The 12,720-nt window shown below is 33.4% G+C and overlaps 2 protein-coding genes across 2 annotated transcripts; both read right to left on the reverse strand.

Moving 5' to 3' along the window:
* Positions 1–758: 758 nt before the first annotated feature.
* Positions 759–7,175, reverse strand: LOC132747670 (52 kDa repressor of the inhibitor of the protein kinase-like). The gene is made up of 5 exons (XM_060737114.1): positions 6,390–7,175; positions 5,443–5,818; positions 5,030–5,246; positions 3,886–4,146; positions 759–1,574 (listed from the first exon to the last, which is right to left on the reverse strand). The coding sequence occupies exons 1-5, from the start codon at positions 6,832–6,834 to the stop codon at positions 1,128–1,130; spliced, it is 1,746 nt and encodes a 581-aa protein (XP_060593097.1). The 5' UTR covers positions 6,835–7,175; the 3' UTR covers positions 759–1,127.
* A 1,524-nt stretch (positions 7,176–8,699) lies between these two features.
* LOC132747671 (uncharacterized) lies at positions 8,700–10,953 on the reverse strand. Its single transcript, XM_060737116.1, has 5 exons — positions 10,854–10,953; positions 10,241–10,340; positions 9,732–9,858; positions 9,180–9,263; positions 8,700–8,884 (listed from the first exon to the last, which is right to left on the reverse strand). Exons 1-5 carry the CDS (start codon positions 10,919–10,921, stop codon positions 8,757–8,759), a joined length of 507 nt encoding a protein of 168 aa, XP_060593099.1. The 5' UTR covers positions 10,922–10,953; the 3' UTR covers positions 8,700–8,756.
* Positions 10,954–12,720: the final 1,767 nt, after the last annotated feature.

The raw sequence follows: 12,720 nt of genomic DNA on the forward strand, positions 1-12,720 counted from the left end.
CAAAACCAACATAATGCTTTTGCGACCAGCATGGATCCAGACTAGCCTGCGCATCCGCGCAGTCTGATCAGGATCCATGCTGTTCGCTTATCAACTCTATTACAAGTAGAGAAACTGATAGAGAACAGCATGGATCCTGATCAGACTGCGCGGATGCGCAGGCTGGTCTGGATCCATGCTGGTCGCAAACCCATTATGTTGGTTTTGTCACGACACGGCTTAAATATGCATGCGTTCTGCATATCATCTCATTATTATCAGCATTTTTGTCATTTCCAGAACATAGCTAGACTAGTTAATACAATAAGGCAGAATATCTGGACTTCAACTTAAATTTTATAACATCTTCATTGATTAATTCATACCAAACAATGCCAAATTTTGACTGCACCATATTTCATGGATAAAATATAATATATATATTTCATTTTTATGTAACCAAAACCATGGTGCTGTTTTATAAATGTATAATGCGGTGCCATTTTTGGGGAGTAGCAAAGTAGACACGGGTGTGTGATAAATACTGCTATTATATTGTTAGAAGACAATGTCATAAATACTGCAATTATATTGTTAGTAGATAATGTCATAAATACTGCTATTGTATTGAAATTAGTAGACAATGTCATGAATACTGCTATTATATTGATGTTAGTGGACAATGTCATGCGTACTGCTCTTATATTGCTGTTAGTAGACAATGTCATGTATAACGCTCCTACGTTGAAGATAACAGACAATGTCATAAATACCAGGGGCGTACCTGGAGGTATTTGAAGAATACGCCCATAAAAGTTGGGGGCCAGGGGGCCGCTAGGGCCCCCGGTGGGTCCAGGGCAAAGCCCTGGCCAGGGGTTCAGGGGGCCGGAGGCCCCCGAAAAAATTTGATTAAGCATCATTTTAAAAGGCTGAAATGCCATAAAATAGCTTCTCAAATGTCTTTCCCAGACTAAAACTTAACCAATATAATAAAAAAGTATTAAACGTATTACAACAAAATTACAACAAACGATTAGATTTTATTCCTTCTTCATTACTATTTACTATATATTTATTCATTCATTCTTTTTTATTATAATTTTTATGTTTTTATTTATTTATTTATTCATTTACATCTCTGTTATAATCTACACTTTAAATATCAAAGCCAGTCTTCTTTCTTTTTTAGCCGCAAAAATATCGACAATACGTTCAGCATCAAGCTTCTTTTCCTGGTAAATGTTCAGAAGTCCCAAGCCGGACAGCCTCTCAGTCGTCATGGTTGACCTGAGGTATGATTTAACTCTACGCATTGTAGAGAACGATCTCTCTGCAGTAGCGGTAGAGACCGGCACTACCATAAGAAGTGCCAAGCATTTCCTGATATTTGGATACAATGCTTCACTTGTGACTTTTAATGACTCCGTTAAGTTTTCTGGAGTCGTTTCTCGTTGGGCAGCTAGTGTTGGATCAGTCCACCACGTCCTCCACAAGACACATTCACGGAGGAATGTATCTTCGTCAACATCCAAGCATATCTGTAGACCCCTGTATAGTTCTCGGCACTGTGATACAGGAAGACCAGACTTTGAAACCTATAAAATAATCGATAATTTCAATATTACAATTTAAGCAAAGAATCAATTCTTTAAATGAAATAATGTTAAAAGAAGATTTCCTCGTTATATATGTAGTAGTAATGGATTCAATGAGCATTTTCATATCTGCAGTACATGTCTTAGTAATCAAGAATAAAGTTGATTTAAACATGTTTACAAATTATCATGAAAGCTACAATATAATGTGATTAAGTATTTGTCAAAATATATGTCGACATACAATTTCTCTCAGCATCACTCAGTACTGTTCACACAACGAAACATATAAAATGCCCAATTTCATACAATATTTTCTATTAAATGCTAACTGGAGAGATACTGGGTTTTATTGGTGAATTAAAATCCACATCACCAACAGTATATCATTTACACTGTGACCGAACTTGTTTTGGTGTACGCTTCAATTTTCATGATTCCAAAAATTTTGTAAATTAACTTGTTAATGGTACGGAAGCTTATCAGGGCCTACAGTTGATAAGATGTTTTACGCTAAGTTAACTTTTTTTTATTCGCATTGATAAGATGTTTTCGAATGTCTCAATAAAATTTACTGACAAAGATGAGAAGATTTAAGGCATTGCAACTGAACTTTTCTCGATATGCTCTCCGGCAAAAATCCTGTCGAAACTTCGTGATTTCACGACTTTGCTGAAATATTTAGTAAGACGCAATGACGTTTACTCGCATTGACAAATAGCTCAGGTAATTCAACAAAAGTTTTTTGGGAATGATTAAAAACTTATACGTATTACGTATTTATCATATAACGTCTTCACTTCATGGAATGTTTTTGGTCAAAACAAGAAGAAACAAGTTGACGTGACGTGAAACTTGTACTTACGTGGGGGGCCCTGATAAGCTTCGGTACTCGATTCAAATGTCATTATTTCTCTAAAAAAGTTAAACGTTTCACCGCAATGTTAACTATAAGCTTTAAATACGTTTGTTTGAATAGCGTTTTTCGCACAGACGTTGAATGTCTGACGAGCGTCGTTCAAATCAGTAATTGAAAATTGCGTTTTTTCTACATTTTAAGGCATCTTGAAAAGAAAATGTGTTAGTTTCTAATGAATATGCTATTTATCACACATAGAAGTGAAAAAATATTCACATTTTCACACGTGCTATATTGCAATTTTCTGACTTCTCAGTGTAATAGCATATTTACTCAAAATTAACAAAAATCGTCTATACGAGGGGTGATCCAAAAATTCGTGGACACGCTGCATAAAACAAAAAGTTATAAAGCAAATCACATGAAATTCTAGTGTCTGATTAAGTGAGCGTATGTCGAAAAATTCTCAAAATATTGTAAAAATTGTACAAGAATTAACGATTCTGCACCAGTTTATATACATAGACATGAGAAAACGCGGCGCAGCTCACGACGTCACAAACGACGTTATGCTATCATAGGAAGTAATCTATGTTACCGTTTTGCCTTATAACATTTCAAAGTATTCCCCTTTAACCCGCACACATTTTTCATGGCGGCGGACCCAGTCTCTAAATGTACTCGCATACCATTCCTGGCTGAATGATGACAGTATGCATTGGGTGGCTCCTCTCAACTTGTCCAGATTGTCAAAACGTTTCCCTGTCAACTCTTTCTTTAACCTGGGAAACAAGGCGAGGTCACACGGGGAAAGATCAGGCGAATATGGTGAATGACTGAGTACTTCTGCTCGAAGCTGAGAACTAGAGAACGACACATTGACGGTTTATTTGTCACACTTTCGATCATTGTTTTTGTCTCGCCGGGCGTCTTTCCAAGATTTACACAAAACTGTATAACTGTCCGAAGTTTTGCTGGATCCGTGACGTCCATTTTTGATAAAGCTTTTTTTAGCACCTGCTCTGTAAAGCACGAGCGTAAAATAATCGCAACTTCAAAATGTCTTCTAATACTGACAGAATGACGTCATACACCTTAAAACAACGTTATTATAACGTTTCCCGCAATTTTTTTTGTTTGCACAGGTTTAACATGTGTTTAAATGAGATGAAAACGTTAACATCACAGAGAAAAAGTAAGCTGCGCCGCGATTTTGATACTTAATGTTTTTATGTTGTCATATATAGATAAAAAATGCAATTGGTGTTTTAAAATTTGGTCAATTTATTAAAAAAGCATTGATTAATAATATCCAAAGAGTTCACCTCGGTAGGACGTCACGTTACGGAGATACACACATTGTCCACGAATCTTTGGATCACCCCTCGTACATCAATGTTTATTGATCTATTATAAATATGAAAACATGTCAATATAAAAGCATTTACTGACCTGACTTGGGATTAGCATTTGTGCGTTGTATCTAGGATTTGCTTGTAAAAGGCGATTCTCCAGCTCTGTTAACAGATGGTCAAGAAAAGGGTAATACATATTAATTTTCCAGAATTGCGATGATGTATCACTTGGGCCATTTGGGCGATTTCTCTGACGTCCGACGTTTCTTGGAATGCAGGGATCGACTCCTACATTCGAAGCAAGATCCACAGCTTTCTGGTACAAAGAATCCCAAACAGCAGTGTCGCCCCTTTCATTCTGTAAGATAATTCGAAAATATCAAAGCGTCACAATTATGTCTATAAGAAAGATATCTAGAGCGTTTATAAAATATTGATCGTTCTGTTGAGGCTCAGTGCAAACTACCTAACCTGAAATATTCTCCATACAAGTGACAAGTCTTTGCTGTACCTAATTACGGTTTTAACACCGTTAAAGTAAATTACGTTTGATTCATATTTATTTCATGCTGTCCAGAGGTTTACTGTAATATATCAGATGATTATGAGAACATAAACCACAAATATAATTTTCACTGTAGCCGGACAAGACCTGAATGCAGATGAAAAGAATATCATGAGTAAATGGAATAACTGGCAAAAAATGCCGTCATACATATACATTTTGCCTAAATAAAGGAAAAGAAAGTTGATGTCATCATACATCATGTTAAAAATTTAATAAACTTAGAGAAATTTAACAGAGCTATATTACAAAAGCATGATTATTTGTTTTAATTATAAGATTGAAATATATTTCATTCGGGAACACCAGCGTATTCTATTTTCACTCGTGGCTACGCGACTCGTGAAAATATTGCATCTGGTGTTCACTCAGGTTTGTGCAAAACAAACATATACCGGTATATCCTTTATGTAATACAAAGTGGGACATAAAAAATCAATCCTCATGACTATATCTACACCTTCACATGTAAATGAGTCTATTTTATCATAAGAAATATAATCCGTTCTGATAAAAACATTTGACTTCATAAGTTCTTGCTGTATTTGTGAACATAGGTGTACATGTGAGCTATGTAGATCTCATACAGTATAAAGAAAGAAAACATTTCTATTTATAAATCGTATCACTTAAATTTCTTGTATCATTAAGAATATGAATAAAATGACCAACTTGCCTTCAATGTAGCAATCACCACTCTAGTTTCTGTGGCAGCTCTTAAGAGGTCACAGGCTTTCTGCTGTAGCATGGTTGATAGTCCAACAAGTGCAGCAAGAACATGCTCCGCTGTTACAAGGGTGATTATAAAATCAAACTTTAGCACGGATAGACTATATGCAGCTGCCTTCGTGTCGCCATTCGCACCCAGGTCCTCCAGTGATGTTACTACAGTTCTTAAACAAAATTGAATTTGAATCAAACATATATAAATATATATAAAATAATTAAATGCGTAAATATTTCATCATTTAATACACACATGTTTTATTTCAATAGATATGTGTTTAATGTAAGACATTTGTCATTAAAGCATCTCGGCAAAGAATTCATAATTTATGCTTATATTGAATGTATCAAACACAGTGATACCTGTATGAGCATAAAAACGTGTGAAGAGCATCGGCCCTAGCTGCCCAACGTGTCTCACATAACGACTGAAGCTTCTGTCGCTCTTCCATTTCTTCACGGCTGGTGGGGTCACATCCGAGAGTTTCTTGAAAATTTAGCAAACGTTTTGCGGACATGTTAAAAGCAAACGCTACTGTCTGCACCGTGGCCATCATATTTCTAACATACGTGCAGTTGGATGCGTGGACAATTGCTAAGTTCAAGCAATGGGCCTTGCAATGGGTATAAACTGCCTCAGGATATTGTTGGCGGATCCTGGCTTGGACACCTCTATATAACCCGGACATATTTGAGGCCCCGTCGTATCCCTGACCCCTTATATAGTCCATCTGTACTCCTGTATGAATAAAGAAGTAATCATATCATTACAATTATAATAACCTTAATTATTATTATCAACATTATCATCCTTATTTCAGCCTTAATATTCATCATCATCATTATCATCATCATCATCATCATCAACATCATCATCATCATTATTATTATTATTATTATTATTATTATTATTATTATATTATTATTATTATTATTATTATTATTATTCATTTAAACAGCATTTTTAAAGAGATTTTCTATAAACTGTTAAAAACTGTTCTTTTAATATCTTTGTTTTATATTGCATACAATAATATACTATAAAATGTAAAAAATGTACAAAAGAGATTTGTTAAATCAGGTTGAGTGAAAGGACCCCCCCCCCCCCCCCCCCCGAAAAAATATCTGCATTGTAAAGATGCCAAACTTTTATTAATTTGTAAATCAAAGTAGGCACGGAAATTAATATTTTCAGTTTTAAATTGTGTTTAAACATGGATCTCAGAAAGTTATTTTAGATACTAAACTGTCGTAAATAAAGATATAATGTTATTTATGCAGTTTATTGTGTCAAATTTCTCAATCATTACCTAAACATCTGAGGTTTTCAAGAAAGGCGTTAGCCAATGCCTCCCCCGTGGTACTCTTGCACTCGGAGAAACCAAGAAATTCTTCCCTGATCTCGCTGTCCTTCAGATATCGCACACAAAGAGCCATTTGCTCCATTGTAGCGCAGTCTGTTGCCTCGTCTGCTATTAGGCTGAACATTTGAGACTGATTACATTCGGTGACGATTTCATCAGAAATAAGTTTGCCACATATGGCAATTATCTCGTTCTGAATCTTTGGAGAAGTGTAGCGCGTCCTTGGGTCTCCATTTTCCAGATGGTCTTTCAGAACTGGATTATTTTTAGCCTGAAATTCTAGTAGTGCTTGAAAGTTCCCCTTTCTGTCAGAATCAGCATCTTCGCGGTGACCACGGATTGGAATGTTTTGCTTTCCACAAAGCATAAGGGTATCGACAATCAGTGCCATAATTTTTCGGTTTTTCTCAACCAAAGCATTATATGCTGAGGATATACTGCACTCAATATCCTTTTGTTGTCGATTCTGTATCGCTACAAAGTTTTCTGCAGCAATTGAACTAGAGATATGAATATCAGATTTCCCGTGCTTATCTAAAATCTTTTTTATGTTACTCCAGTCTGTAACTACAGTTGTTGTCAGTGCCTTGCTGCGGGGATCAGAACCAGAAAATAGAAAACACGGGGCACAAAAGACCCCATCCAGCTTTACAGAATACCTCAGCCAGCTATAAGACGTAAACCAAGCCGGCTGTGGCGTCCTAAATCTTCCACTAGCATACCTGAATGTTAAAAAATTATTGAGTGTAAAATTTTTTACCGAATTATAAAAAAAAGACAAGAATGTCATTGAAAATTAAAATTATCATATTTAGATCTAGATTCTACTTAATATAATATTAAAAAAAATACATATAATAAAGAAAAAAAAATCACGCTGAAATTCAGGTTTTGAACCGACAGCTGAATTCTTCGAAACCACCGAGAGACATCCGCTCTAACCACTGAGCTATATAGCCAATATAAATTAATGGGTTAATATTAAGTATATAATATTATAAAGTCGTCAGATGACATTAAACTATTCGGCCGTATGTTAATTTAATTGTTCTCCATACAAGTTAGGCCACGCTAATAATTTAAATCTCAAATGAATATTTTTACGCGATAATTTGAATAAAGCTACTTTTTGATTATTTATAGATTCTAATTATAGGTAGAATGAGAAGCTAGAATCTACCTTGATGGGAATTTAAAGGCCTGCACATCATTCCATGGTTGAGTCAAAAGAACGAGCTTCTTGTTAACTTCTTTGAAGCTTTCTCCATCTCCAAAAGGATCAGGATAGGGCGGAATGAAATCTCCATCTTTAAAAGACATTTTAAAATTCCCGCCTTGAAAACTTGTAGCGCTAAACATTCATTCGGATCCCGAATAGAAACAACGATAAAAACCATCTTCGTTAGAGTTGCTTCCCGTTGACAAAGTAGATCTGCCGAGTACCGTATTTACGGTATTAGGCTACTTGAAATCTATACGTTTATTTCCATGTCTTTGTACATTACTTCACAGGATCGATCTAGTCAGTTTTGAGCTTAAATTTCAAGGGACCTACACTATGCCCCTTGATTTTTATTCCATTTTTGGAATTTCTAACTTTATCAATTTTTTGAATTTTCTTGAATTTATACGCCCTGGCGTATTGGCGTATCGGTAGGTACGCCCCTGAATACTGCTTTATATTGAAGTTAACAGACAGTGTCATAAATACTGCTATTGTATTGAAGTTAATAGACATTGTCATAAATACTGCTATTGTATTGAAGTTAATAGACAATGTCATAAATACTGCTTTTATGTTGGGGTTGATGGACAGTGTTCTAATTACTGCTATTATATTGAAATTAATAGACAATGTCGTAGATACTGCTATTATGTTGAAGTTAATGTCATAAATACTGATATTATATGGACATAACCTGATTCAAATGCTGCTTTAGTGTTTGACCAAAACGATGTTAATATTACGGTGGCATAGAGGGAACATCAGAAATATTTTATCTACTACGTGCGCACGCGATAGTTACTATGTGCACACGCGATAGCTACTACGTGGACCAATTATTACGTGCGCACGTTATAGCTTTCGCGTGCGCACGTAAGAGCTTGTATGTGCGCACGTAGTAGCTATTGCGAACGCACGTGGTAGTTATCGCGTGCGCATGTAGTAGATATCGTGTGAGCACGTTGTAGGTGGCCCCTTCATACTGTATTATATAGTTACGTCGAGAAAAAAATAACAAAAAACCTGAATGTGCTTCAAAATAAATATGTATTTAATATTTGCATATTTTTGTAGATAAAAATTGAATTTCATCGCACAAGTCTTGTATCATTCGTAGGATAGAAACCATAATGCTTGTTCCCGCATCCAAACTTTCTTGTCCAACCAAATGCAAGGCTGCCGTCAGCGGAACAAAACTTCTGTTTGATGCTAATATCTGAAGAAAAGAAAAAAAGAATAATTTGTATTGATATTACAATTTAACTTCCATGTTAGTATCTGAAAACATAAATATTTTTTAATGCAAAACTACAATTTATAAATATCTTAATTATATAGTATTTATAAATACGACTCATTTGCTTAACAATTGCAATGTAAAGGGAATCCATAATATTTCTTTTTAATATACCAAAAAAAGCTTTTGTAAAGATAAAAAAGTGTTTTTATAAAGATAAAAAGGTGGCATATATTGAGTATGATTATTCGCATAAAACGTGAAATTGTCTTACCTTGTTTCAACTTGAGCATATAATCTTTCCCTTTAACATCTACTGTGGAATTCGCCCATACATAATGCTCCTCTCGCCTGAATACTAAAAATATATCATTCATGGATTATTATCCTTTTTTCGGGAAAATTGATACATGTATTTCATTAATCAGTGATAACAAAATAATGCAGGTTTGCACTATTATCGTATACTTGATGATTTAGCAATGCATTATCTAGCTCAACTTTAATATTTCATTAATAAATTCTATCAAAATAATAAAATTGTTTAAACAAATATTAAAATAGCAGTTTTATAAGGAATCACTAATATCCTTTACCAAGCAAGAAACATGTATCTTAAATGGACTTGTAAATCTTTCAATCTTGAAAACAAAACAACAAAAAAACATTCGTCATTTTCACGGACAATTTTTACATATGTTCTAACTGGATAGAGTACAGTGCCAACCATGATCAGACAGCAAAGCTGATCTTGATCTTCACTGGTTGCATGGGTAAAATTAGTTGCCTGTCAGCAGGCCAATGAATTATCAATGAAAATAATTACGTTTCGATTCGCCATCTAGTAGAGATATACAACTCTCATGCTGCCTAAATCTTCTTTCATCTTTATCCATGACATAGAAATATGGATAAATGTAGACACTGTTCCCAAGTACATCACCAAGATGCTTCTGTTTAAAAGAAAAGAAATTTATTTTGAAAACAAAATAAGAACTGCAGTTTCTCCCCAATTCTTAGTACATAAGATTTAGTGACATTGTTTAATTTTTGTAAAAAAAAATAATATATATATAATGCAAATTTATGTTAGATATTTCCATAAAAGTAATTAAATTTCATAAGTATTCTTGCATAATACTAAATACTTTATAATGTTCCTTATCTTTTAGTTATCCTTTATTATATAAACATGAAGAAATCAAATCTTTTGATAATACCTCTTCAGTACATGTATACACTAGTAATAAAAGCAATTGGGGGGGGGGGGGGTAGATGGGGTAGCATATACTAATACTTTCAGTTTATTAATTTTTAGTACAGCAAGAATCTGACCTCATTAACGGCAGGATGGCAATACTTTAAGCAAACATCTCTGTAAAGCTTTTCAGCAGTAATGGCACAATCAAAGTTTCCAATTCTATCTATGACATCTCTGAAGCAGAAAAAACGTATGTTGTTTAAACCTGAAAACTGCTGAATGTGATTATCCTTTGCCTCAGTTTAGAGGTAGACAAGTCTGAACAACCATGCAGTCTGACTAGGCTCTATAAAATTGTAGCTCTATCAATTGTATAAAATTCTTTAAACTAAAAGCTGGAGTTCCTTTAATTTTGAATGGACTGCTTGGTAAATCCATAACGTTAATGGTTCAAATGAATCAAGATTAAACCAATCACAAATGGCTGATACAAATTTAAAGTAACAATAAATGATTAGATCCAAAAAAAAGTAAACGACCTAATAAAGATGAGGTTGAACGTATCTTTACAACCGTTAAAATGACAAATTCCGTTTCATATACCTAGTGAAAAAATACTATATTTGTAATAATCAGTTAGAAAGTTTTACCGTCACATATGCATAGGATATACAAACAGACAGACAAACGGACCGTGGGATAATTACTTTTAACCATTTAGAGAAAAAAATGCCAATATAAACTTACGGTGAGAAACGGCATGCTGTAGCTATTTTCATCAATGTTTTCATTCCCTCTGTCAGTATTTCCCTCATTTCTGTCTCTATGATGATTTTCAAGTCATTGTCCAACTGTTACAACATAATATCAGATAATACTAGATAAAAAATATAAAACAATTGCAAAAGTACAATAAAATTCCACGATGAATCCAACCACATAGCTAAGTTTTTTTATCTAGGTAACTGCATTGTCAATTTATGAAGACCACTGTTTAATTATCATGGTACTCATTTAACAAATGACACTCTTCTTAGTGTATCTGTTTTATAGAAATATCATGTACTTTGTGTATCTGTTTTATAGAAATATCATGTAGAAGAAAATCATGGACCATTGACCACTTAGAAACATCTCGTCGCTTGAAAAACGTTTTGTTCTAAGTGCCAATTTGTTGTTTTTGAGAAAAAAGCATTTAAAGATTTAGTATTGCATAACTTTTTTATTTATTGTCGGATTTTGAAAATTTAAAAACTACTAAACGTGGTGTCGGGAGAACAACTCAATATCGTTAAAGATATGTGGATTTTGATATTTCCTTGCTTAAAAACCTAAAAAAACATTTGGAGATAGAACAGTCCTTGTTACTTTTTTTCAAAAATTGTTAAAATCAGAGTGTTCAATGTGACTTAGAACATTATGTCTTTTAAGTTGAATTGATTTATATCATATAAAACAGTATGTTTCATCTTTAAAAGGCTGACAAAAATGCTCTCGGCTAATTATCCATTGATTAGTTGACTTTGACACTACACTATTTCTTAGACCATATGTGTCTAACTACATGAACTATGACATTCGAAATCTTATTAAAATCCTTAAATCCATTACATTATTAAATGACATTTTAACAAATAATTTAAGTAAATAAAGATAAATTACCCACATAAATTTTTGTAGACATTTTATCAATTTTCATAACTTTCGCCACATTCAAAGTGGTTCAATGTCTGGAAAAAGAAAGTTATAGCCGCAAACCGGAAAAGAAAACTTTCAACTTTTCTAGAATGCTAAGGAAATCTTTCAAGACTTTTTCATGAAAATTCAAAAGATGGTCAAATTCAAATTCCTTCCAAAAGTATGAAATAGTAGTAATTATTTTGTTATGCGCTTTACATGTTCTGTGTGTTGATAAGAAGTTCTTATAATTGAAGGTATGTAAAAAAATGTTTCTATAACTTAAATAGGCAATGAAAACATATCTGCTAGAAAAGACCTTAAAGGTGGAGCAGGCATGACTTATATTTGAAAAATGTCATATTTAAAGATTGTTCGTGTACAAAAACATTACAAACATAATGCTATATAAATATTCATTTAGAAATTCAAAGTCAAATTACAAGACAAACAAAATATACGTATAAGAATATTTTTCTTCCTTCTGTCTTTGGTATACAATGTGTTTACTTTAAAGCAATATTTTAGTTATATAACATTAACGCATTCGAAAACATATATTATATGTAAACGTATAATATCTATAAATTTTCTTAAAGGCCTTTTTTGCTTTTATCTTAATCTCTCAAAAGCTGAGTTCTGTTATAGTTTCCAAAATATTCCACATTGGTCAGTAACCTAAAACATCTTATGCTTTTGTTTCATATTGGCAATGAGTACAGTCAATTTTTAAACTCATATGTGTCTGTTATAAAGATAAATAATTGGTTTCTGAGACAGAATGTACCTTACGTTAAAGAAACTTTAGAACATATAACAAATTTTATTTTTTACGAATTTGTTTGATGAAATTGTATGATCACAGTTGTTTCTATCCGAAAATACACATCCGAAATTACTTTAAATCATGATAAGTTTTGTTTGTTGTTTAATCACA

Source organism: Ruditapes philippinarum, unplaced genomic scaffold (assembly GCF_026571515.1).
Source record: "Ruditapes philippinarum isolate M1 unplaced genomic scaffold, ASM2657151v2 ctg111_1_1_1_1, whole genome shotgun sequence".
Lineage (NCBI taxonomy): Eukaryota > Metazoa > Mollusca > Bivalvia > Venerida > Veneridae > Ruditapes > Ruditapes philippinarum.